The sequence below is a fragment of the Mastigoproctus giganteus genome, chromosome 1 (genome assembly GCF_048544385.1).
Source record: "Mastigoproctus giganteus isolate SK-2022 chromosome 1, ASM4854438v1, whole genome shotgun sequence".
Classification (NCBI taxonomy): domain Eukaryota; kingdom Metazoa; phylum Arthropoda; class Arachnida; order Uropygi; family Thelyphonidae; genus Mastigoproctus; species Mastigoproctus giganteus.
The window spans coordinates 276,659,276-276,684,530 of record NC_143575.1 but is presented as its reverse complement, the minus strand read 5'-3'; the positions used below and the strand labels follow the sequence as shown (position 1 = coordinate 276,684,530).

General features: G+C 37.9%; 1 protein-coding gene across 1 annotated transcript in view; it reads right to left on the bottom strand.

The window, feature by feature from the left end:
* LOC150092017 (RNA-binding protein FXR1-like) overlaps positions 1 to 25,255 on the bottom strand; it is a 308,330-nt gene that overhangs the window by 167,319 nt on the left and 115,756 nt on the right. Inside the window, exons 6-7 of the mRNA XM_090377720.1 lie at positions 13,390 to 13,455; positions 13,195 to 13,288 (exon numbers count right to left, since the gene is read on the bottom strand). Of these exons, the coding sequence (XP_090233846.1) occupies positions 13,195 to 13,288; positions 13,390 to 13,455 (160 nt within the window). The remainder of the gene's footprint in view (positions 1 to 13,194; positions 13,289 to 13,389; positions 13,456 to 25,255) is intronic.

Below are 25,255 nucleotides of genomic sequence, written 5' to 3'. Positions count from 1 at the left end.
CAGATATGACACCTATTTACAGTATGGCATGAGGAAGAATGTGTATCCGTCGTGTTTATATATATTTATAAATATGTGAGGTAACAGCTTCTATTTGTGACACTGATGGAATAAACTTCACAGATGTCTTACCTGGAGAAATTAAAAAAAAATCAAAAGAAGCTTATACATCAATCAAGGAGCTGAAAGATGCTTTACTGGAAAGATAGAATGGCACTGCTAATTTTTTTTTTAAAATGTAGTGTTGTTATAAGTTTTTCTAATATTCATGAGGTGTTTTATAAATTTTACATAATATACACTGCTGCAAGAACTGGGAAGAGCATAACACTATAGGATTAATTAAAAATTTTTAAATGAAATTACATGCAGGGAAAACACCCAAAATAATCCATGTATGGTTGCTGTTAATGGAGAAGACTGCCTAGGTTAGTGTTGTTGCGCGCGTGCACACACACACACACACACACACACACACACACACACACACACACACACACACACACACACACACACACACACACACACACACACAGGTATAAACAATTCAAATGTGGAAGAACTTCAGTGCATGATGAAGAAATCCTAGAAATTGTTGTAACAGAAGAGTGTTGCAAAAATTGAGGCACTAATCCTGGAAGATCGGAGTATTAGTCTCAAAGAACTAGCTGCAGATCTCCAAATTAATGTAGGGTCTATGGAGAACATCATTCATCAAAGTGGGTAGTAAACTGGAGAAAAGTGTCAAAGATTATTCTCTTATGAATTAAGCTTTACTGCATGCACTGTGCAGTAAGTATGCGAACAACTGTAGCTAGGCTCGGTGCCACAAATGCCTCTGTGTGTGTGTGTGTGTGTGTGTGTGTGTGTGAGAGAGAGAGAGAGAGAGAGAGAGAGAGAGAGAGAGAGAGAAATGAAGTTTTGTTTTGTTGGTGAATGAAGAAGAGGGTTGTTTCCCAGGAAGGATTCACACAAGGAATCACTATGAGCAGGATGTAGTAGTCTCACAGGAATAGGCATTCCAGATGATTTTATCTGAGAAGTGGGGAATATGTCATATAACAAGGATAGGTGGAATAGGACAAGAGTATGAGGGAGAAGGATATCAAAAAGTTTTCCTCTGACCATGCTCTACATGTTCCAGGAGGCTGAGAATTGGAAACATATTACTCCTTTATATAGCCACAACACGACACACTTCTCCCATCTTTTGCAGCACTTCTTTATGCTGTTCTTGTAGGTCTCACTTTGCTCTTGAAACCATGCTTATGTCACAGAAATTACCACTGAATTGCCAAAAAATGCTTTCCATGCAAAAAATGATTTCAGCTGAGGAAAGAGGAACAAGTCCAAGTCAGGGGTAGCAAGATAAGAAGTCCTAACTTCCAGGTAAGATCAATGGTTGCGATAGGAGGGAGGGACAGCAGCGTGGGTTGTCGTGAAGAAAGAACATGCCCTTCTAAGTTTTCTGTATCACTTTTCCTAATTGATGCATGTTGCTGTAGTAATGTGCACTGTGGATGGTACCCTTCTCCAAGTAATCTGTGAGAAAAATGTCCATCCTATTCTAGAAAACTGACAGCAACAACTTCCCTGCAGATAGTTGCATCTGGTCTATTTGAGAGTTGGTGATGATGGATGTTTCCATTGTTTTGAAATCTGTTTTGTTTCTGGATCATCAAACTGATATATTTATTATCACCAATCAGTAAAAAAAAAAAAAAAAAAAAAAACAGACCAGGATCACCCTTTTCTTTCTGAAGATATGTGAGCAAGCAAGGAATCCGCCGTGTTGAGACTATTCTTATTCAAATCATTGTGAATTATGCTCCACTGATCCATAGCTTATTCCAGTCTCAGCAACTATGTATTTAATTATTTTGGCAGTCACAGAGGATCAGCTGTTTTAATTTTATCCATGAATTCAGCAGTGTCAGATGTGGATGGTGGCCCACTTCTTTCCTCATTATGGATTCTCTCCTGGTTGCACTTGAACTGCTCCACCAATGTTTTACAACCTCATACAGCAGACAGATATCCCCATCTAATGTAGACATCCCCTCATCGATAATCCTTGGCTTTGCCTGGCAAAAACAGGAATTTGATAATGTATCAATATTCAACTTTATCCATGATGACACTCTGTCACACATTCAGCTCTGTAACAAAAGAAATGTAAGAGTTAGAGCAATGAAACTTCTGCCATATATTATGAAATAAACAAGCAATACAGTCAATAAAACATATCGTTCATAGAATACACACAGGTCAGGGGGAAAAAACGTTTTGATACCCCTCTTATGTCTGCCAATAGCAAGAACTCGTGATATTAAGAAAAAGCCAAAGTTAGGGTGAATTTGAAAGTGTTTGGAATCAAGAATGTTGCCTTCCCTGTTGCCCCTCTAGCATGTTAGAAAGGCAAAAAGGGAAAGTGAGGTTAGAAAGCAGTAATCTAATAAATCGAGAAATGCTTTGCTACTGTGAGAGCCGCCAACACACAAGTACCAAAAAATATCTGGAAAGTTAATATCCCCCAAGATAAGACATTCTGATTTGATAACCCACTTTATTTGTCTGTATATCTGTTTAATGTTACTCACCACTGTCATTTGGACTAAAACATACTTCAACTCTCGTTTTTGTTTTGGAGAATAGTGAGGAAAAATAAGCACACCAATCAGCATAGAGTGTACTCTGTCTTTAATTTTGTAAGTACTACAGATTACTCTCAGATGCTTTGTGGTATACCTCCTGTACTACTTCTTTAGTGACTGAAAAAAACAGCAGAAAATGCAAATTTATTAACTTAATTACAGAGAGTTGTTTTATTACAGAGTTCTGAATTTAATCTTACTTTTTAATATTTAAGAATTTAAATATTAAAGTGGAAAAAAATTATGAAAATTTTTTCTACCATTTAGGCAATTTCTGAATTGGACCATTAGTAGACTAATAGTTAAATAATTCAGTAATCGATAAATAAAAATATAAATAAATGATTTAACTATTAAGCATTGTCTATTAAATTAAAATTAATATTAAATTTACCTACTTAAACTACTAATTGTCCAATTCAGAAATCATGAACAATAAAGAAAGTTTCATATTTAATAGCAAATAATCTTAAATATTAAAAGTAAGATTAAAGTAAGAACTCTGAGTAATTAAGTTAGCACATTTCTAATTCTACTGTCTTTACTGTCACTGAAGTAGTAGTAAAGTGTGTGGGGAGTGGTTTGTTGTGTTACGTTCTATTTCCATGACCATTTAGCAATTGGGCCCTTATTGGGACCCACCGTTGCCCACACTTTGCCACGAAGAGGCAGGTCAAGCACCCAGTAGATTATTTAGGTACTCTAGCAGGTCTTGCCACCTAATTTCCAAGGACTTCTGTGGCAAGGGGCCTCTATATATATACATAGTGCTTTTTTTTGGGACAGTATGCAACGGTACTGTGTACCAGCACCTTTATTAACAATAACATTTGGATGCTGTACACTTTGAATTTGCATTTTTCACTGTCTATTGTTAAGATATTTTCTATATAAAACTTTATAATCATTTTGGAATTGTAAATTACTCAGTCGGACCTCTGTTTAACGAACTCCTTTCATAGCAAATTTTTTTGAATTCCCTTGGAAATTACATTTAAAATAATTTCAGTCGAGCGAAGAAAATTTTCATATAACGAACGGCTTAGGAGAGATTTAACTGCGTACATACTGTTCGCACTTCTGGCCTTCAGGAAATTAGTGCTGCTGCTAAGCAAGAATTGAGAGAGCTGAAGGGATTACCACTCTACAACTTAGTGGTACCTAGTAAAACCTATCCGACCACCTGTTCCACATACGGAGAAGTAGCGCTTGATCTGCTCACTGGTCAACAGTGAGCAGATCAAAGGGTATTCCCAATGGGCTCTGGTTCACCTTCTACTGCAGTGGTGTACAACCTTTTATCATACAGGGGCCATATTCAAAATTAGAATTCTTTCGGGGCCGCACTGAGTGATTCAAGAAAAATTAGTGTTACATTTTCCATATCTTGTTACATGTAAAAGGAAGTTTCTGTTTTCATGTTACCGTTTTTTTTTTTTTATTTTCAGGCTATATATAAAAATTGCAAATTCCCAATACTTCTATGTGTAACAAATCTATGTTACTAATTTATTTTTTAGATTTTATTAAAATTATAAAAATATGACTTTCTTTTGTTTTTCAATAAAAACCTTACTTTTGCCTTTAAATGCTCACTTTAGAAAATTTACAACCTGAAAGGATCACTGCTTGAGATGAATATTAAGGTGAATAAATAAAAATAATGATACACCTGAAATTGAAAATATTCAAAAATTTTATTTTTTTTTAAAGTACAATACACGATTACATTTACTAAACAAAACATTTAATGAGAAATTTTTTTTTGATAATTAGCAAAATTTAAAATGCTGTTTTAATTCACTTTCCGCATGGGCTGTAGGTTAGACACCACTGGGAATCAACTGTAAGCTCCGTGTTCGAGAATTAGGAGAGAGTGATTTTCTTTTACCCAGACAAATAATCATCTGTTGTTCGGCAGAAGTGAGTTATCCACATTTTTCCATAAATTTTCCCTATTTCTGTTTACATGGTCACAGTAGCTGAATATCCGAATGACACCGACATTTTGGACAGTTTAAAAAAAATAATAAAAATAAATAAATAAATAGAATAAATAAAAAAATTCAAATTTAAGAACTAGTGACAATATTGATGACCAGAGAAAGAAAACGAGGACAACGAAGGTATTAAAAACCTTTTAAACATGAAATGTTGGCATTTAGTGAGAATGAAGTTAGAAAATTGTTAATTAGGCTTTAGTTAAATGAAAGAGATACAATTTGTCCATTTCGGGAATACCTAATCAAAAAGACAGTTTCGGAAAAATTGAAGAGCATTCGATGAACGCTCTGAGTACAATACCAATTTCATCAAGTGAATGTGAATTTTCACAAATGAATATGATCGTCAGTCCAACCAGAGCTTCATTGATGACAAAAACAATTTCTTCACTATTTCTTAATTAAAATTGTAGGCACACCCACAAGCCAGATCAAGGTATTTCCGTGCCCAGGTCAGAAAGGTTTTTCGGCACCCTCTTACTAAGGATATGAGTATTTCGCGTCTCATTGTTCTGTTTTTGGCATCCCTTAAAGAATTGCACCTGGGGCAAGGGCCCTACTAGCTCGTACCTTAATCCGGCACTGGGCCAGCAGCTGACATGCTTCGATCCAGCAAATATGTCGATTCATGGCTGCTTTGGAAATGTCATTCAGCAAAGACACAAACAGTAAGAAGTCGGCATAGTGTGTTGGATGAGAACTTAATAAAAATTTGGAATATTCTATAAAAACTTTATGAAATTAATTTTACTTTTTTTTACTAATTTTTACTTCTTATTTTTTTTTCAACATTTTCCTATTTTTTTATATACTTGAATAATAAATTTATGCTTAATATACTTAATTTGCTATTCTTCTTCCAAAAACATTACTACTAAGTAACAATATCAGGAAATAATTTTTTTGAGTACTGTACTTTTCATGTCCTTTTAATTTTCTAATTTTTCCTGATAGCAAAGAATGAGTGCCAGCACCAATTTTTTTTTTTACAAAAAGAGCACTGTATATATAAAATATGCTTGTTTATGATTTGTAAAATAGATAAAGGGTCTGTGAAAATGGAAATGAAAAGTACACACGGTGCATGAACTAAGAGAAGTATGCGGCATCCGTCAAAAAAAAAAAAAAACACACCAGTGGTTAAACAGGTGAAAGAATTTGAAAAACCTAGTACAAAAATGAACTAGGACTGAGGGAAAAAAAAAAAATAAATAATAATAAATAAATAACAAAGAAATAAATAACGCTATATTCAGATATGGGAGGGCAATTTTAGCAAGAGGTCGAATCAGGGGATGACAAATATGCAAAATCTGAATATAGTAGATGAAAATATGATACATAATCAGGAAATGGGCAAAGGTAATTACACCACGTTATTTTAATAATGTGGTTTAATTACCCTTTGCCTTTTACCTTTTTTAATTACTTTTTATTCAATTTTTTAACCACGTTAATTTAATTACATTTCGCCACGTTAACTTAATTTCCACGTTAATATCGAACTTTTAATTACCACGTTAACTTAATTACCTGCACTGCATATTTGTATTACATTTCACATTACACTTTTGTAAATGTGTATTTATTTTAATTTACATTATTAATTTTATTTTTACATTGTGTAAGGACTACCTTGTATTACGACAAAGGCCGCATATTTGCTTCCTCCCCCCTTTTCTAATACTACAGACAGGTTTGGAAATGCAATGCAGTGCCTGATACATGATCAGGAGCAGTCCCCTGGTGAATTTCCTCACTATGTATCATATTTTCATCTACTATATTTAGATTTTGGATATTTGTCATTCCCCGATTGGACCGCTTGCTAAAATTGCCCCCCCCCCATATCTGAACATAGCATTATTTACTTATTTATTTCTTTGTTATTTATTTATTTTTTCCCTCAATCCCAGTTCATTTTTGTACTAGGTTTTTCAAATTCTTTCACCTGCTTAACTGCTACTTCACTTCCAACTATCCCTTAAACTTCTTTTAGTTCAGGCACAGTGTGTACTTTTCATTTCCATTTTCACAGACACTTTATTTTACAAACCACACATTATTTATATCCTTTTGCTTCCTTTACTGTTGCACTGTGCATTTTGGAGCATTAGACATACGATAACTTTTGTCATTTTCCTTTTTCTGCTTATTATATAAGGGTGAAAACTAGAATTTGGAAAGGCCAAAAGAGGTTTACGGGAAAGCGGCTGGATTTAGACGCTGATTAGAATTTGGTGGCATTGTTAGGGGCATATTCGGCCACTTTAGTTAGGGTGGGGGAAAAAAGGTAGAAGGATGGGGACGATAGAGTAGGGATCCCCAAAGAGGTCATTGGAGACGAGCCCCACCAGGCAAAGTATGGGGAGGCAGGGGAAGACAGAGATCAGTTTCCTTCCTGTCCTGTCTGGGGATGGGGTTTTAAAGGGAACTGGGTGTGAGTACCCAGTTCAGATTGCCAAATGGCACATTGGCAGCAAAGCCGCAGTGTGCCTTCGTCAATGGTTGTCAGGTCCATGTAAATGTCGAATCCGGTAGGAAGGTCAAACTGCCCATCCCGTTCTCGGGGTGGGATATGTTAGGTGGCAGTAGGGAACCCACCAGGCAAGGGGGGGAATAATCCCCTGTCTTGTAGAGCACTTCAGTGCTGATACTCTCCATAGTTGAATAATTATACAAATAGATTACATGTATTCCGCTCTCTCGTAGACAAGATCAGCGATTCAAAGCACCACGGACCCCAAAATACACCGAATCACTGCCCCAATCTTTGAGCGAGAGAATACAAAATGTCCATATTTTAAAAACAATTTAAATGATTTGAGACCAAATAAATACATAGTGAATCCACACTCTTAATACATAAAAAAATTAAGAATCCTATAAAACATTAAGACAGAAGAACTTTGTACACAATTCTTCAGTCAGTGCTTTATAGGATTCTTGATCTTGTCTACGAGGGAACGGAATACATGTAATCTACGTGTATAATTATTCAACTACGGAGAGTATCAGCACCGGACATCATAGAGACAAATCTTCTATTTCTAAACTAATTTACTTATAATGTAGAACGTATTGAGCTATTGCTGCTCTGCTAACCATTAAACACACACTTTTTTCTCACGCACTGGGGTGGGGGGGGTATGCAATGGTGTGTAATGAAGAAGTAGTATGGGAAGCCCCTACAAATGTTTACGAATAATCTGCAATCCTTCAACAAATTAAAGATTATACTCAGTGCTTATTTTTCTCACTGTTCTCCATTTTTTTGATTTACCTTGCACCAAGAAACTAAAAGAAAATTTTACATTTTGGTTTTCCTAGTGTTTGTCACCAGAATGATTCAATATTACATTGTAACTCACTTCTACTTTTAATTATATATCTTTACACCCATACTCACCATATTTCTGTTGTATATGTTGCTCATATCTACAATATCAGCATAAAGATATAAGCAATACTTAAAACTCATAAAATTTATTTACTATACTCCTAGCACTGGTATACAAGCAAGTAAACATGTACCTATTTGTATTTTTAATAACTCTTACACAGCCCATGGAATATTTAGTCCCATGTGAGCCCTCAATGGGTCTTGTAACACCCTCCCCCATTACCCATACTACTGCAACTTACGATAGGAGCAATGCAAGAATCAATTCTACCACTGCTTATGACTGTCATGAAGTTATCAGTCTGTATACCCCCCCCATCCCCACAAACAAGCTTTCTCATCCTCAGCAACACAGCATCAGAAAATATACTTGCACCTCGCTTATTCAAGTGTATCCCATCTCTATAAAACAGTTCCATCTATTAACAAGCATTGGCCATGCTGAGAATAATTCTATCCCTTGAGCCTTGTACAAAATCTCCAGGGCCAAACTGATTGACAATGATATCATCAAATTCTCTCCAATCATGTCTAAGCAAAATTTCAGACATTTTCAAATTCAGCCATAACTCAAAGCCTTTTATCATTATCACCTCGTACTTGTTAACCCCGAGTAGGTGTGAATGAGGCTGCAGACAATATTTCAGCAATCTGTGCTTCATCTACTCCACCTACACAGCTGTTTATGAAAATGTTTTCTTTGATTTCTCCATTGAAAATTACACAAATTTCTGGTAACTACTTCACAATTAGGAAAAATTAACAAAGAGTTAAACCTAATTATGCACATGTTAAAGAAATCTTTCACAGTTATTGATAGCAAGCTGGTTTTATGGACATCAGCTTTACCCCAATTAGCATTAGTAGAGGCAAATTATTCAAGAAAGCAAGCTTATATAGCATCAGCAAAAAAAAAAAGCCCCTCCCATTTATTCACTCCAAATGTTTGTCCAGTTTTGCCTTGAACTTTTGTTGACCACACCATAACAGATGGAAGTTTGTTCCAACTATCAACCATGCAACCTGGCTAAAGGCAAATTTCCGCATATGTATCCTACAACTGTCTCTCCTCAATTTGAATTTATGTCCCCTTGGGTGAGTAATCTGAGAAAGAGGAAGAATCCCATCAGCATTGAGCTTTCTCAAACCATTCAAGGCAGATCATCTTGCAGGTGCCTAGTCTCCAGATGCCGCAATTTGCAGAACTTATGCCTTTCCCCCGTAACAGCAACCCATTGTTCCACTCACCAATCTTGTTGCTCTCTGTACTCGTTCCAGCAGCTCTACATCCTTCCTAAAATGAGGCCTCCAGACCTGCATGCAGTACTCAATGTTGTTTAGATGGTCCTTTTCATTCCCCGCTACACGAGAGTAGTACCACCTGATTGGTATATTACTCTGGGGTTACTGCTACCCATATGCAGTACTTTACATTTGTCAATGTTAAACTTCAGTTGCCACCTCTCAGCCCATCTGCTCCAGATCCTGTTGCAGTAGTGTACTATCATTACACTCATTAAATCTGCCAACCTTTGTATCATCTGCAAACTTAGACACTAACCCTGATATACAATGACAAGGCACCATGAGCTACTCTTGCAGTCAGTCTGCACTGCTCAGAAAATTTCATATCTGACTGCACAATTACCCCCAGGTTGATATGTTACTCTGGGGTTACTGCTACCCATATGCAGTACTTTATATTTGTCAATGTTAAACTTCAGTTGCCACCTCTCAGCCCATCTGATCAACTTTTCCAGATCCTGTTACTATCATTACTGTCATTAAACCTGCCCACCTTTGTATCATCTGCAAACTTAGACACTAACCCTGATATAAAATGACAAGGCACCATGAGCTACTCTTGCAGCTGGTCTGCACTGCACAGAACATTTCATCTCTGACTGCACAACTACCCCCAGGTCCTTTTCATTTCCCACTTCCAGAGTGTAGTACCACCCGCTTGGTATGTTACTCTGGGGTTACTGCTACCCATATGCAGTACTTTACATTTGTCAATGTTAAACTTCAGTTGCCACCTCTCAGCCTATCTGCTCAACTTTTCCAGATCCTGTTGCAGTAGTGTACTATCATTACTGTCATTAAATCTGCCAACCTTTGTATCTTCTGCAAACTTGGACACTAAGCCTGATATACTTTCATCAATATCACTGATAAATAGAGAAAACAACAATGGGCCCAACACCGAACCCTAGGGCACTCCTCTAATAACATTACTCCACAAAGAGCAGTGTCCATCGATTACCACTCTGTCTTCTCCCACTCAACCATCCTTTTATCCATTGTGGCAACTTGTCCTTACTGCCATACTGCTTCAATTTGTACTTCCATGTGCAACAGTATCAAAAACTTTCCTAGATTTTTCAACTGATAATGCTCTCTTGGTTTTGTATCACTGTAACACCATGTGAAATCACACTGCCTTAATAGAACAGAAAAAGTTGGCATGGAAAAGTTACAGAATGATGAAAACTATTAAAGCCTATAAAAAGAACAGAAAAGGGTTAGGCTGATAATGAGAAACTGCTGGCTAAGAGATTTTTGTGTATGTGAATTTAAAAAAAGAAAAGAATGAATTGATTAGACACTTGTGTAATGGGTACAGTTGTTTAGATAACCAGACTAATGTTGTGGGTAAACTGTAGCTAGGAAGCATGAAACTAGCAATAGAGGCAGGAAGAAAAAGTGCACTGAAGCATTAAGGTTATTACGAGGAGAGATTCCCTTGGATCAGAGAAGTGCCAGTCTGCTGCCAATACACAGACATTTCTAACAGAGTGAAGTCTTACTGACTGGTCAAATCTGACTCCAGTGGTAGAGAAAATCACGGAAACAAAGATCAAGAGTACAGTACAGAATCATTTAGTTAGAAATGAAATTCTGAAGGAGCTGCACAGCATGGTTTTGCAAAGGGAAAATTATGTTTAACCAACCTGGTGGGTTCAACACAGGAAATAAATTCAGACATTGTTTACTTGGATTTCAGCAAAGCATTTGACTCACGAGAGGTTACTGTATAAGCTGAATGTGTTAGAATTGCAAAGAAAATCATAAGATGTATCACAGGATAGCTGGGAGTTATGATTAATGATTATTCTTGAAATTGGACTGATGTAATAAGGTTCCCCCAAGAATCAGTACATTCTGATTTTCTTACATGATCGACAAAGGGATAGTGAAGTCCAACTTTGCATATGATGTCAAGATCAGCAGAGTAGTTAATGATCTGCACCAAGCAGAGCTTCTTCATGAGAGTTATGTTTTAATCCAGCAAAATGCAAGGTCTTACACTTGGGAAATTCAATTCAAAATGAGATATGGAGACTGATCTAGGCAGACAAAAAGTTTTCCATGCAGTGTACAATGGGCAGAAAGGAAGAAGCCCATGGTGGTCTATCAATGATTTATAGGATTTGAAGAACTCTTTCTTTTGGAGCTTTTGAGGAGGTGTCAACTATCTTGGAATCCATCAGGCTGCAACCTCAGGTGTGATCAGGAACCCATACATTATGGTGTAAACAGACCCATAGCTAATGTTCACTTCATTTGCTACAAAATTTCTAGTCAAATGTCTGTCCTCGAGGACTAGCTGTTCCACTTTAGCCACAATAGCATGGTCTGTGGCTGAGATGGGGCTTCCCTTTTTTGGGTCATCATGCACGCTGTGCCCACACCTGAACTATCTTTTCGAATTTTCCAGTTTCACATGATGAGCAATCCTCCCCATATACAGCTTTCATCTCATTGTAAATTTGTTTTGCTTATTTGTTTTGAAAATAAAGAAATTTTATAACAGATTGGACCTTAACCTTCTCCAGAATACCACCCCATCTCTTGCTGTATTCATTGCTCAGGTTCACTGCTGGATCTAGAAAAACAAATAAATATGCATTAAGTTATGAGGCAACTTAGTAGTATATATGCATAATATTAAATCAAATATTTCCAGGTGAGGGTAAATACTTACTGGCTGCCCCTCAAACAGATCAGCTTCCAGTTGTAAGAAACTAGAAAGCAAAAGTTTTGTGGAATGCAAAATTTGATTGAAAATTGTACATTAATGTAAGTCAGGGATAGCCAGGTTATGTTAATTATAATGAAAGAAGAAAATTATTATAGCTTAATGAAACACTAGCAATGTACATGTAAAAATAATTCAGCTTAATACCATCCAATGTTGTATGATTTAACAACCAATTTGGGATATTATATGAAGAACAGTTTGAGGGGAAGTCTCTCACTACTCTCTCTCTTTTTTTTTTTTTTTCTCACAGTGGCATTTAACATCTGGCAGTTAGAGAAAACAATGCTCACACAAAAAAAAAAAAAAAAAAAAGAGAGAAAAACAAATCCTAAATACAAATTGCACATTTCTAATAGTTATTGCTATGTATCATACTGAATATCAACAGAGCTACCTAACGGTGCCTCAAACTTCATATTGATAAATAAAACATGACAAATGTAAAAATTTGCAGGATAATGGTGACTAAAATCTTGAAGAAAACAAAATTTTTTGGTTTCTGCAACTGATAATACTCTAGCACTGTGAATGTGATGAAGGTTGGAAAAATCATGGAAACTTGTTAATGTAGCAATTTCTATAGGCTGAAATTTTAAGGATTTACGTAATCCTCGAGAACAGAAATACAGGTTAAAGGAAGAACTGTTAGTTTGGCAAATCTCTAGTTCACGCAGCAGGGAATGGAAGCCAGAGAAACAAGCACCAAGGAACACAGACAGAAAGTTTTGGATTTCCAATTTATTCAATTCTATTTAATCCACCGGCTATTTCCTTCTTAAATTGTAGTGCTAATGTTTTTTTTACAAAATGGCAATTACAATTCCTACCTACACAACAACCAACAAGAATTGCATTAATCAAGACGGAAAATGTCAGAATAGAATAACTTTTCTGATAAAATCTGTATAAATTGACAATCACAATTATCACATCAACCTCTTTTCACATGGGTATTTACATGGTATCAAAATAAATTAAATTGGAATTTCAAGAAATGATCATATAAACATTATTAAAAAAATAGCATAAATATACCTAAAATAAACAGTAATATATAAACTATAGCACTGAAAAAGTGGGAATGCTTACAATAATTGTCAGGCAATTCTTGTCTCCATTAAACCTACAAACTGCTGCATCTACAGCTCTTTTGAATTCTTTATGGGCTGTTTCAACTTTAGAACTGAAAAATTAATTATGAATAAACACAAAAAAGCATAATACTGTTTAATCATTTACTTGTAATACTGATATGTATGCAACTTTTAAAAGAATAAAACTTACTATTCTCTCAAGTCTTCAGGCACATCAAGCTCAAATTTCAGAAATGTGTTTTTTGTAATTGGTGGGCTGTAAAGGTAAAATAAATAAACAAATAAACAGTGTGTATGTTTCAGAGATCAATTATTTGTCAAGTTAAACTTGATAGATATTTCAATTCTGCTGAAAGAAGTATTCTAATGGCCACCTTTAAAACATGAAGTCATCATTATAATTACCAACATTAAGTTCTGAATATTAAGATAATCTAGAAAATGATCAAATTACTCTATGGTTTACTATTACTGAAAAAACGAATTTTAAACAAACATTAAGCATTATAATTCACATTTATATTAATTTTATTTTTATCCATTTCATGATAACATGATCATATGGTCATGTTATCCATTTCATGATAACATAACCATATGGTTAAATATGGATAGCGTAGGCTGTAAACAACTGAATGAATTAACAAGCCAGCAATAGAGCAACCAACACTGTAGCTAGTCCCCTCCCCTTCTCAAAATCAGCAAACTCAGTGTTATGTGCCAAAATGAGAACAACTAACATATATCTCACATAAATATGTCACTTGTTTATCTGGGAAGGTCCAATGGACTATGAAAATAGGAGTGGCTGGATAGAGCATATCCAGTCACCCGGGAATAATAGAGATAAAGAGGTAATTATTCCATTATATAAAGCAATGGTAAGATGCATCTTGAATAGTCCATATGGAATATTCAAAATGCTTGGAGACCCCACTTTAAGAAAGATATGACCCTGTTTGAGAGAGTACAGAGAGGAGCAGCAAGATTGGCTAACAGTTAGGGAAACAAAGGGGTATTCTTATCAAGAGATACTCGAATTTTATCAGGCAAACAAAGCCCAGCATTTAATTCACTGAAATCTTTCAAGGCTTCATACATCTGAACGAGATGAAAGGTTTAAGTAAATTAATTTCTAAGGGAATTTTTACACTTGTCTATCGTGTATGTCACATCACATACACAAGGTATGTATAAATCTAAATTGGGATGGGTTTGCAGAATTTTCCAAAAATTTTCCTAGTGTAACTGACTACTGGAAAAGAGGTAATGGGTATGTGCTTAAGAGGCAGATGAAGTCTGGTCCTTGAGGTTGTCACAGACATTCTCTCAGGTATGTCAAGGTGGGCTTTGCTAACTGAGAGAATAAAATGCTGATGGAACTGATATTCGGATAATACTCAAGACAAGAAGACCGAATTTCAGTGAATTCTGGTTATTCTGTGACAGCCAAATTCTCTGCTTGCACATTCACGATGGTGGTACCGTTAGTAACGCTGATTATAACCACTCCCCTCATGTACAAGTCCTAAAATACAGCACCTAGTATACTGGAGGTGTGAACCGGTGTCAAGTTGTGACATCTACACCACATGGAGGAATGCCGCCCTGCTGTGTTACCAGCCAATACTAGGTGGCAGATGACTTATTAACTGGCACAGTACCACCACTTTGCTTATTGGAGGCTTGTAGTGGTGGAACCCACATTTAGTTTCCAGAGCAAAGCTCCAGCAACTGCCCATCTCCATCCCATCATGTAGTATGATTGTGTCTTTTGAGGTTATGATGGACATCATGGTGAGAGCCACATTCCCGTACATTCTAAGGGTACAGCTCTAAAATGGCTTCCACAGGCTGGCCGCTAGATAGTCCACTGGACTGAACCTACTGGTAACCCTCTAGGAGGCTTCCAGATCAGTTAGTAAATAATCTTGCTGCCTCTACTCTGCCAGATAGTGACTGGATGAAGTCTGAGTATTATGTGCGTAGGGAGCATTCTCGAGACCATGTTATGCCAAGGAGCTGAGTATATTCTTGTATATGCCATATCCAAAAATTTCATTACTTCACACAACATGTTCTCTCCTATAACTAAATCTTGGTCTTCCAATAAATGTGCTAAGGATGTTCAAGGTAAGAATGTTGCATACTGCAAATAGCTTGTATACAAATCTCCAGATTCGTTTTCTGGCTACACCAAAACTAACAACAATTGTAAAGCAGTTATTAATCAATTCAAACTAGATTTCAAACAGGCTAAGTAGAATTTGGCAGGGAAGCAAGTAAAAAAACTTGCTTCTCCTCCCAATTGTTTTCGATTATTTTGGTCTTTTGCCAAAACTATTCGTTGCAACAACTGCCCATCTCTATTCACACCTCAGCCAAAGATAAAGATGAGCTGCTAACATCCTATTTTTCTTCCAACTCTTGTATTGATGATCTTGGTAAACCACCTCCTACCATTCCCGGTACAGTCCATTCAATGACTCCTATTGTCTTCTGTCAAAAGGATGTCAGAAGAATTCTGAACAGTCTTGACGGCAAGAAAGTCGCAGGTCCTGATGGTATTTCTCCACTTGTTTTCGAAACTTGCACTCCTGAACTTACTCCTGTTCTATGTAACCTTGTCTCACTTTCTTATTCCACAGGTAATTTTCCTTCTGCTTGGAAATTTCTTCATATCCAGCCAGTTCCTAAAAACGGTGAGAAACATTTCACATTCATCCCATTGCACTCACTTCTGCTCGTTTCTAAAGTAATGTGAAAAAAAAAAAAAAAAAATCAATTAATTGCCAAATATTAAACTAGGTATGAACCTTCCATCTGATCAACAATTGCCAATATGGATTGCGTCAGTGTTGATCCACTGGTGATATACTGGCTTAAGTTACCCACATATGGACAAATTCAATGGAAAAGTTTGATGAAATTCATCAAGCGGTTGCTCTTGACATTTCAAAGGCCTTTTATTGTGTTTGGCATAAAGGTCTTCTAAATAAGCTTCCATCTCATGGTTTCCCAACTGTTTTTTTTTTTTTTTAAATGAAAACCCCAAAATGAGAAGTATTAGAACCTAATAAATCCATGCACAGTACTTAGTACTGTGCATGGGTTTAAACGTTACAAGATCAAAGAAGATATTTTTTGACATTAGACTTGAAATTCAGTAGATTGTAATTTTCTGGAAATACGTATGAAGGAAGATTGTTCCAGAAAACGAAAGTTCAATTAACAAATGGGAAAGAAGAAAAGTCGGCTCTGCGAGTTTGGAGCTGGACAGTAAAAGGATGTTAACTGGTTGTGGCACTTGTTCAGACTGCTCTAAAAGAGAGAGTGGGAATTATAGAAGTCAAAACAGAAGAACAGCCCGTGAAAGAATTTATAGAAAAGTTGCAGCAGAAACAAATGTCTATGAGACAGAGAATGAGAGACTGTTAGAGATGAGTCATTAATTAACCAAATTGCCCTCTTTTGAATGGAATCTAGAAGTACAAGAAAGGTTTTGGGAACAATATTCCAGGGAAGGATCTGTAATCTGTGGAGTGAACAGCTGTTTAGAAGAAAAGTAACACTCAGACCGAAAGAGAAAACCTAGTTTGAGGATGCAATATTTGTAATGTGCATATGCCAAGAGAATTAGAAGTCAGGGCAATCCCCAATAGCAATATATGATCTTGCCTAGAAATCAGTGTTATTGAAGATAAGAATAGCAGCAAAAGGATCCTTTTTGAGAGATATAAGACAGAACTGAGTTTTAGAAGGATTGAAGTCAACTACGTGATCTATGCCACACTGGAGAACAGCACACCATCAGTGCAACTATGAAAGGATTTTCGGTCATTGGAAGATCGATAATATACAAGAAAATAGTGGGAGAAAGAAGTGATCCTTGGGGAACACTAACATTAGTGGAGAAGTTAGAAGACAGAAAGCCATCTATCACCACCTGCAGTGGACGGAGAGAGAAACTGAATAGAGAGAAAACTGGATACCCAATTATAAATAAAGTGTGAAAACCATAATATGGAAACTTATTTAGAAGACTTTTATGCCAAACATGATCAAAAACCTTTGAAATGTCAAGAGAAAATGCTTTTTTCACCAAACTTTTCCACTGAATTTGTCCACTGTTGTTGTTGGGTTTTTTTTTTGGCGCAAGAGCTACTTTGGCCATATTACGCCTGTTCCTGTGGAGAGACACTGTACAGATTAATAAAAGGGTTTATATGAGCATAAATATATTAATCTGTTTTAGATAGTGGAAAAACTCAGGTAAATTGGAGTTGTCCCCAATAATGTCTAATTTGAAGAGGTTCGTTTAAATTAGATAGGGACCGGAATGATGTGGTTCTGGAATACTGATAGTGAGTGCACTCTATAAGAATATGCTTTACAGTTAGTGTTGAATCACAGTAGTGGATTATTTCCTCGCAATAAATATTGATGTGTAAGATGAGTATGACCTATATGTGCTCTGGCAAGCACAATCTCTTTGTGTCTGTTTGAGCGGAAACTAGATTTCCATAGCTGTGGATTCTGTTTTATATTTCGTAACTTATTTACGTGATTATGCCAAATTTCTCTCCATTCTTCATTTCAAATTCGGCATATGATTGATTTATAGTCTGTGTAAGGAATCTGGATGTGGTTATTATCAGTGGGATTTCTTGCTGCTTTATCTGCACTCTCATTTCCTGGTATTCCAGTGTGCCCTGGAATCCAACAAAATGTGACAGCCTGCCTATTGTTATGAAATTCGGATATTTGAGTTCTTATTTGATTTATCAATGGATGTGAAGAGCAAGAATTGCCTTGGAGGGCTGTCACTGCACTCAAAGAGTCTGTACAGATAAGTCTTCAGAGTGAAAATATGAGCAAATAAGGTCAAACCAATCTTAAAGGCATAGAGTTCTGCAGTGAAAACGTTGCATTCTTGTGGTAATGAAAAAGAGACTGCTCCCACAGCTGTGTCACTTTTGGAGCCGTCAGTATAAATTTGCAAAGTGTCTGCATTTGCCAAAGAGTGAGCTGCATGTAGTTTCTGAATGGTTGGACTGTTCAGGGATGTTTCCCCCAATGTCGAAAGTAGTCATCACATGAAAGTTGTACAATTTCTCTGTCTTGATGTAAATTGGACAACTGCATATTCCACTGCTGAATCAGTTTTCGTAGACAGATACCTGTAGGTTTGTTTTCAAGAGGCTTATTTCTGAAATGGTTTACCCATTATGGATCATAGAGGTATAACCAGATAGGATGACATGAAAGGCTATATATTTTAACCGCATAATTGAGGAGCAGCATCTTTCTCCGAAGGTGGAGTGGAGGTTCACTGGTCTCTATATATAAGCTTTGCACTAGCGAAGTCCTGAACGCCCCAAGAGCAATCCTGAGCGCACTATGTTGTATTGTGTTGAGACAGGCTAACAGAGCCTTTCGGGCAGAGTCACAAACAGGGGCACCATAATCTAATTGAGATCTGATTAAGGCCCGGTATAGGTGGAGTAAAGTATAGCAACCAGCTCCCCACGTCATAGATGAGATGACTTTAAGTATATTCAGCTTTTTCGTACAGACAGTTCGTGTTTCTGGAATGTCAGTTTAGTGTCAAGGATTATGCCCAAGAATCGGATATTGCTGGTAATTGGTATCGGTTGATTTCCCAGTGACAATTCAGGTTCTGGATGTAGTTGGCGTTTTTTACAAAAGTGAATGGCTGCAGTTTTGGTTGCTGATAGACGATAACCATTACGCGAAGTCCATGACACTATTTTGTTTATTGCAAGCTGCAAATGTCGTTCAATGGAACGAATATTCTGTGAATGGCAAGATATTGCAAGATCATCAGCATAAAGATATATTTCTACATTACCCAAAATGTTCTGCACTAGATTGTTTATCTCTGCACTATTGTAGACAGCCATCTACCATCACGCTCAGTGAGCGATCAGAGAGAAAACTGGATAACCAATTACAAAAAACAGTTGGCAAACCATAAGATGGAAGCTTGTTTAGAAGACCTTTATGCCAAACACGATCAAAAACCTTTGAGATATCAAGAGCAACTACTTGTGTTTCACCGAACCTTTTCATTGAATTAGTCCATAAATGGGTAACATAAGCCAGAATATCACCAGTGGATCGACACTGACGGAATCCATACAGGCGATCGTTGATCAGACGGAAGGTTTCTAGGTTTGGCGGTTAATTGATTTCTCCATTACTTTAGAAAGAGTAGAAGTAATTGTAATGGGACGATAATTGTATGGGAGGGATTTGTCACCCTTTTTAGGAACTGGCTGGATATGAGCAAATTTCCAAGCAGAAGGAAAAACACCTTTGGAATAAGAAAGTGAAAAAAGGTGGTAAAGAACAGCAGTACATGAGCACAGGTTTTGAGAACAAGTGGAGAAATACCATCGGGACCTGGAGCTTTCTTAGCATCAAGATTTGAAAATCCTGCTGACATCCTTTTGACGGAAGACCACAGCAGGCATTGAATGGAGCGCGTTGGGAATGGTGGGAGGTGTTTTACCAAGATCATTAATACATGAGTTGGAAGAAAAATGGGATGCTAGCAGGTCAGCTTTATCCTTGGCTGAAGTGAGAACAGAACCATCTGGTTTGGACAGAGGTGGGAGCAGAGATGGGTAAAAATTGTGGCCAATAGCTTTGGCAAGAGACCAGAATGCTCGGCTACCATTAGGGCAAGAAGCAAGTTTTCTACTCAGCCTGTTCAAACTCTAGTTTCGACTGATTAATAATTGCTTTACAATTGTTGCGAGCTTTGGTGTAGGCAGAAAATGAAACTGAAGAATTAGAAAGAAGCCAATTACGATATGCAACATTCTTCTCTTGAACAGCCTTAGCACATTTATTGGAAAACCAAGGTTTAGATGAAGGACGAGATTTTAAAGTGGAGTGTGGGCTAAAGGATTCCATTCCTGCAAGAATAATTTCATTGACACGATCTGACCAAATGTTGACATCAGAAGTTTTGAAACAGTAATCCGACCAGGGAAAAGAAATCTCGCAGGTAATCCCATTTTGCATTCTTGTAATGCCAAACAACACGAGGTTGGGAATAGCCATGAGATAAAGGTTTGATTTGATTTGATTTGGGTTTTATTGGCGCATTAGCAACTTAGGCTATAATGCGCCAAGACCTGAGATAAAGGCTCCATTGCAGAAGAGATAATCACCAACTTGTGATCTGAAGTGCCTAAAGGACCTCTCACTTCGACTGTGTACTTAGGATTGTTTGTGATAAAAAGATCAAGTGTATTGGCTGTATGATTACGATTGTCCGGTATTCTTGTAGGTAAATGAACAATCTGTGCAAGGTCACTAGTAATTGCAAAAGCCTCAGAATCTCGACCAGCTGGGCCAGTGTGACTAGAAAACAGAAGCTAGCTGGAGTTGTGAACATTAAAATCACCAAGGAAAATTACCTCACTTTTAGGAAAGTTGGACTGGAGAAAGTCAAGTAGCTCCAATTGATTAGTGGAGTTGGGAGAAGGGTAGAGACAACAGATGAATTTGACACAATGAGGTAGAGAGATTTTAAGCCAGAGAAGATCGAAGAGAGGAGATTCCAAATTGCCAAGTCTCTGACAGGGAATATCAGAATGGACATATGCACAAGTACCACCTTTGAGGCGAAAGGAATCATATAGCGAATAATTTGGGCATCTGAGATGAGCAGTAATTGAATCAACCGATAACTGAGATTCTGTCAGAAAATGTACATGGGGTTTGGCAGACTGCAAGTGGAAATGGACATCGTTGAGATTAGAATCGAGACCACGTATATTTGTGAAATAAATTAGGAAGTGCTTGGGAGGTTTAGATCTTTTCGCAGATAAGCTTGCTCTATTAGTTTGACAATTCATGGTGTATTCAATAGTAAAAAAAATTGGGTGGGACATGCTGTATAATTTGATTTTGATTTTTTGTGGTGTGAAAAGATTAAAATTCAAAAAAGATAAGAACTGGTTACTTTTAAAAAGTTACTTCGTCTATAGGTGCATATATATACAGACATATCAATAAATAAAATCAGTACAATGATAAAAGCAAATTGTATATTTCATATTGATCGATTTTAAAAATTTTAAAACTGCTGACACATTGTCATTTAAAATCTGACTGAGTTTATATGACTCAGTCAGATGGGTAAAAACAGTAAAACAAGCATTTCTAAAACTGGTACAATCACAAAATATGTTGAAAGGATAAAATGGCGTCGCACTGCTCGCACATAGGAGGATCATCAGTGCTCAGCAAAAAGGAGTGTGTCACATGACAGTGTCCTATGCGGAGCCAAGCAAGAACAACTTCCTCTTTGTGATCCCTGCGTAAGCTGGACAGCCAAGGATGGATCACAGGCTTAATCCGACATAGTTTGTTTGTAGTAATCAGGCAGTGCCATGAATCTTGCCACTGAGATTGTAAGTTACTATGGATCACTTGCCTGTAGTCTATATAGAGGACTAACAGGTCAAGTTTATCTGTCAGGGCTGCCGATTTGGCTGCAAATCATTTCCTCTAATCCCGATGTGACTGGGGATCCAGCAGAAGCAGATATCTAATCCACTTAGGTGGTAGATGACTTTCATCAACCGGTGAAATACCACCACTTTGCTTATTGGAGGCTTGAAGTGGTGAAACCCATGTTTAGTCTCTAGAGCAAAGTTTCCAGCATCTCCCTCCCCCCCATACTTCTCCTTCAACCCATGCACGGTACTAAGTACTATAGGTTTTGATACCTTTCGTGTTTGGGATTTTCATAAAAAAAAAAAAAAAAAAAAAAGAGGCTGTATATTATCTGCTGAATTCGGGACAGGGTTGGATGATTAGTGCGTGACACCTCTGATAAAGCCTGTAGTGCACTCACTGAATCGGCATATATAGTACACCGTTGGTATCGGTGTTTTCTTATGTGATCTAAAGCTAACTCTATGGCATGCAGCTCTGCAGTGTAAATGCTGCAGTCAAGGGGGTATCTGCTCTGATATGGTATTATTTGGAAAAACAGCAGGAGATCCCACATACGATTCTGACTTCGAGCCGCCTGTGTAAACTGGCAAGAAGTCAATGTTCTGCACGGTGTTGTAAATAGAGCTGAAGGTAAACAGAAGATGGAGTATTAGACTTCGTTGCAATCTTGAGCGAGAAGTCACAAGCTGGTGTTTGCGCATGCCAGGGTGGAGGGGGCTGCGATGGTGATTGAGCAACCTTGTCTACCGAGATGTTGAGCTCATTGAGTAGTTCTTGAACACGAATGCCGAATGGGGGTCCGTCATGTGTTATAAAGATTTTCCCATCGTGGCTCAAAAACGGATGTCAACGTGGGATGGTCTGGAAGGGACTTCAGCTTGAAGGCATATTGTAGAGACAACTGCATTTGTCGAAGCAACAAGGATGGTTCATTTGCTTCGGCATATAGACTTTGGACAGGCGAAGTTCTAAATGCGGCAGTAGCAATACGATTGGCCTGATGATGGATGGTGTCAAGCCAACGAACAGCGCTATTTCTGGCAGGTGAATACACCTGAGACCCATAATCTAATTTTGAGTGTATTAGTGCACGGTATAAACGGAGTAGAGTGCATTGGTCTGCGCCCCGAGAGGTAGAAGAGAGAGAGCGGAGAATGTTAAGCCCTCTCGTACACTTTATACGTAGGTGACGAATAAGTTGGACAAATGTCAGCTTTTTGTCAAAAACGAGTCCCAGGAATTTCGTCTCTGATAAAACTGGAATGGTGCTTTGTTCAAGTCGTAATTCAGGCTCAGGGTGGAGGTTACGTTTGCAACAAAAATGGACACAAACGGTCTTCTCCGGTGAGAACCTGAAACCATTGGCCGTGGCCCATGAGTTAAGACGGTCAATAGCTTGCTTGTTGCAGTTATCTGTCAATAACCCTTATATTGCATGATTGAAAAAATATGCTGAAGTCATCGACATAGAGTGCACTGTTTATAGTTGGAAGAAATAGAGTTTATTTTAATGGCAAAAAGCGTGACACTTAAAACAGATCCTTGTGGTACCCCCTCCTCTTGTCAAAAAGACCGGGAAAGGGCGGATCTTACACAAACCTGGAAATAATGGCAGGATAAAATTTTTTTAATAAAAATGGGAAGGTGACCTCTTAGACCGAGGTTGAAAAGGTCTTTTAAAATACCAAATCTCCAAGTTGTGTCGTACGCTTTTTCTATGTCAAAGAAGATGGACACCAAGTGTTCTCTTTGTAGGAAGCATCTTGGATAGATGTTTCCAGTCTAATTAAGTGGTCCAGTATGGACCTGTTTCTTCGGAAGACGCACTGAAAGCGGGAGAGAAGTTCGTTCGATTCTAAATACCATAAGAGACGAGCATTGACCATTCTCTCAAATATTTTGCACAGACAGCTGGTCAGAGCAATAGGACGATAGTTTTTTAGACATTTAGGATCCTTTCCTGGCTTGGCAAAAGCAAGAATAGTTGCCTTGCGCCAGGTATCCGGAAAATGCTCTTCAAGAAAGATTCTGTTGTACAGGAAGAGCAGACGCTCCACAGATTCTGGTGAAAGATGTCTGATCAGCAGTAGACTTTGTATGGGCAAGTGCTGTTTTCAGCTCATGGATAGCAAATGGCCCATTATATGGGTGGGAATCCTTTGATGTGAATTTAAGGGCCTGTTTTTCAGTGTTGTGTTTTAAGACCAGAAACTCTGGGGAGTAAGATGATGTTGCAGAGATGTTAGAAAATGTCTCTCCAAGAGCATTGGCTATTGCAGTAGAGTCTGCAATAGTACATCCATTATATTCAAGGACGGATGAGGGGTGTGCTGTGTATTTTCCCTTCATTTTCCGGATTTTTTCCCAGACCACCTTAGTGCTGGTTTGTCTGGGTAATAGATGATGTGAAACGGATCCACAATTCCTTTTGACTCTGACGGCGGATGTAGTGTGCTTTGGCTCATGCACGTTTAAAGGTGAATAGGTTGACAGTGGTAGGATATCGTCGAAATATCCCCCAAGCTTTGTTTTGAGCCTTTTTGGCTGCTGTGCATTCTGGATTCCACCATGGTTTTGGAAAGGGAGGAAAGCGTGTGGATGTTTTTGGAATTGTAGTTGCAGCTGAATGGACAATATTTTCTGTTATGTACGTAACTGCATCATTGATAGGCTCCTTCCGGACTGCAGAGTTGTCAAACTTTGCCAGGTGTTGAAAGGCACTCCAGTCGGCCTGATCAAACTTCCACGGCGGTAATCTGACAGGAAGACAAGGTCTCCCAGTAATTAAGGTGGTTATCACGGGGAAGTGATCACTTCCATACGGGTTCCCCTCTACCTCCCAAGTAAGTGAAGGGAGAAGAGAACGCGAGCTGATAGAAAGATCAATTGCAGAAAATGTACAGGTAGGCATGTGGAAAAAGGTGTTTGTTCTCACATTAAGAAGGGAGAGGTCGTTGTCTGAGCATATGCTCTATGACTCGTCCCCTTCTATTAATGCTAGCACTACCCCACAGGGTGTTATGTCCATTAAAGTCCCCAAGAAGTAAGAAAGGGGGAGGAAACTGCATTACGAGATCATCAAGGTCTTTCTGGCAGATGTCAGTACCAGGTGGCAAATATATAGAGCAAACGGTTAGTAAAAACCCCACTGTTATTCGAGTTGCTACTGCCTCTATGCTGGTAGTAAGTCGCAGATGCTAAAAAAGGAGTATGGTTGCCCACAAGGACTGCGACTCCTCCACGAGTGGAGCCATCCCCAATTCTATCCTTGCGAATGATAGTAACGTTATGCATCCTGGGGTCATCATTTGCCCTTAGGTAAGTCTCCTGTATGCAAAAGCAAGATGGTTTGTGCTTTTGCAGGAGTGCCTTGATGTCTTCTGCATTTTTCCGGAATCCACGACAATTCCATTGTAGGAATTTAGCCATTATTTTGGCTTGGTGGTTCCTTCAGGCGGCTTCCGAGGTGCTGAGGGCTTATTTTTGTCAGTCTTAGATTTATCCTTCCCGGGGAAGTATGGACGCTGCCCCATGTCCATATCTTCCTCAGGAAAGGG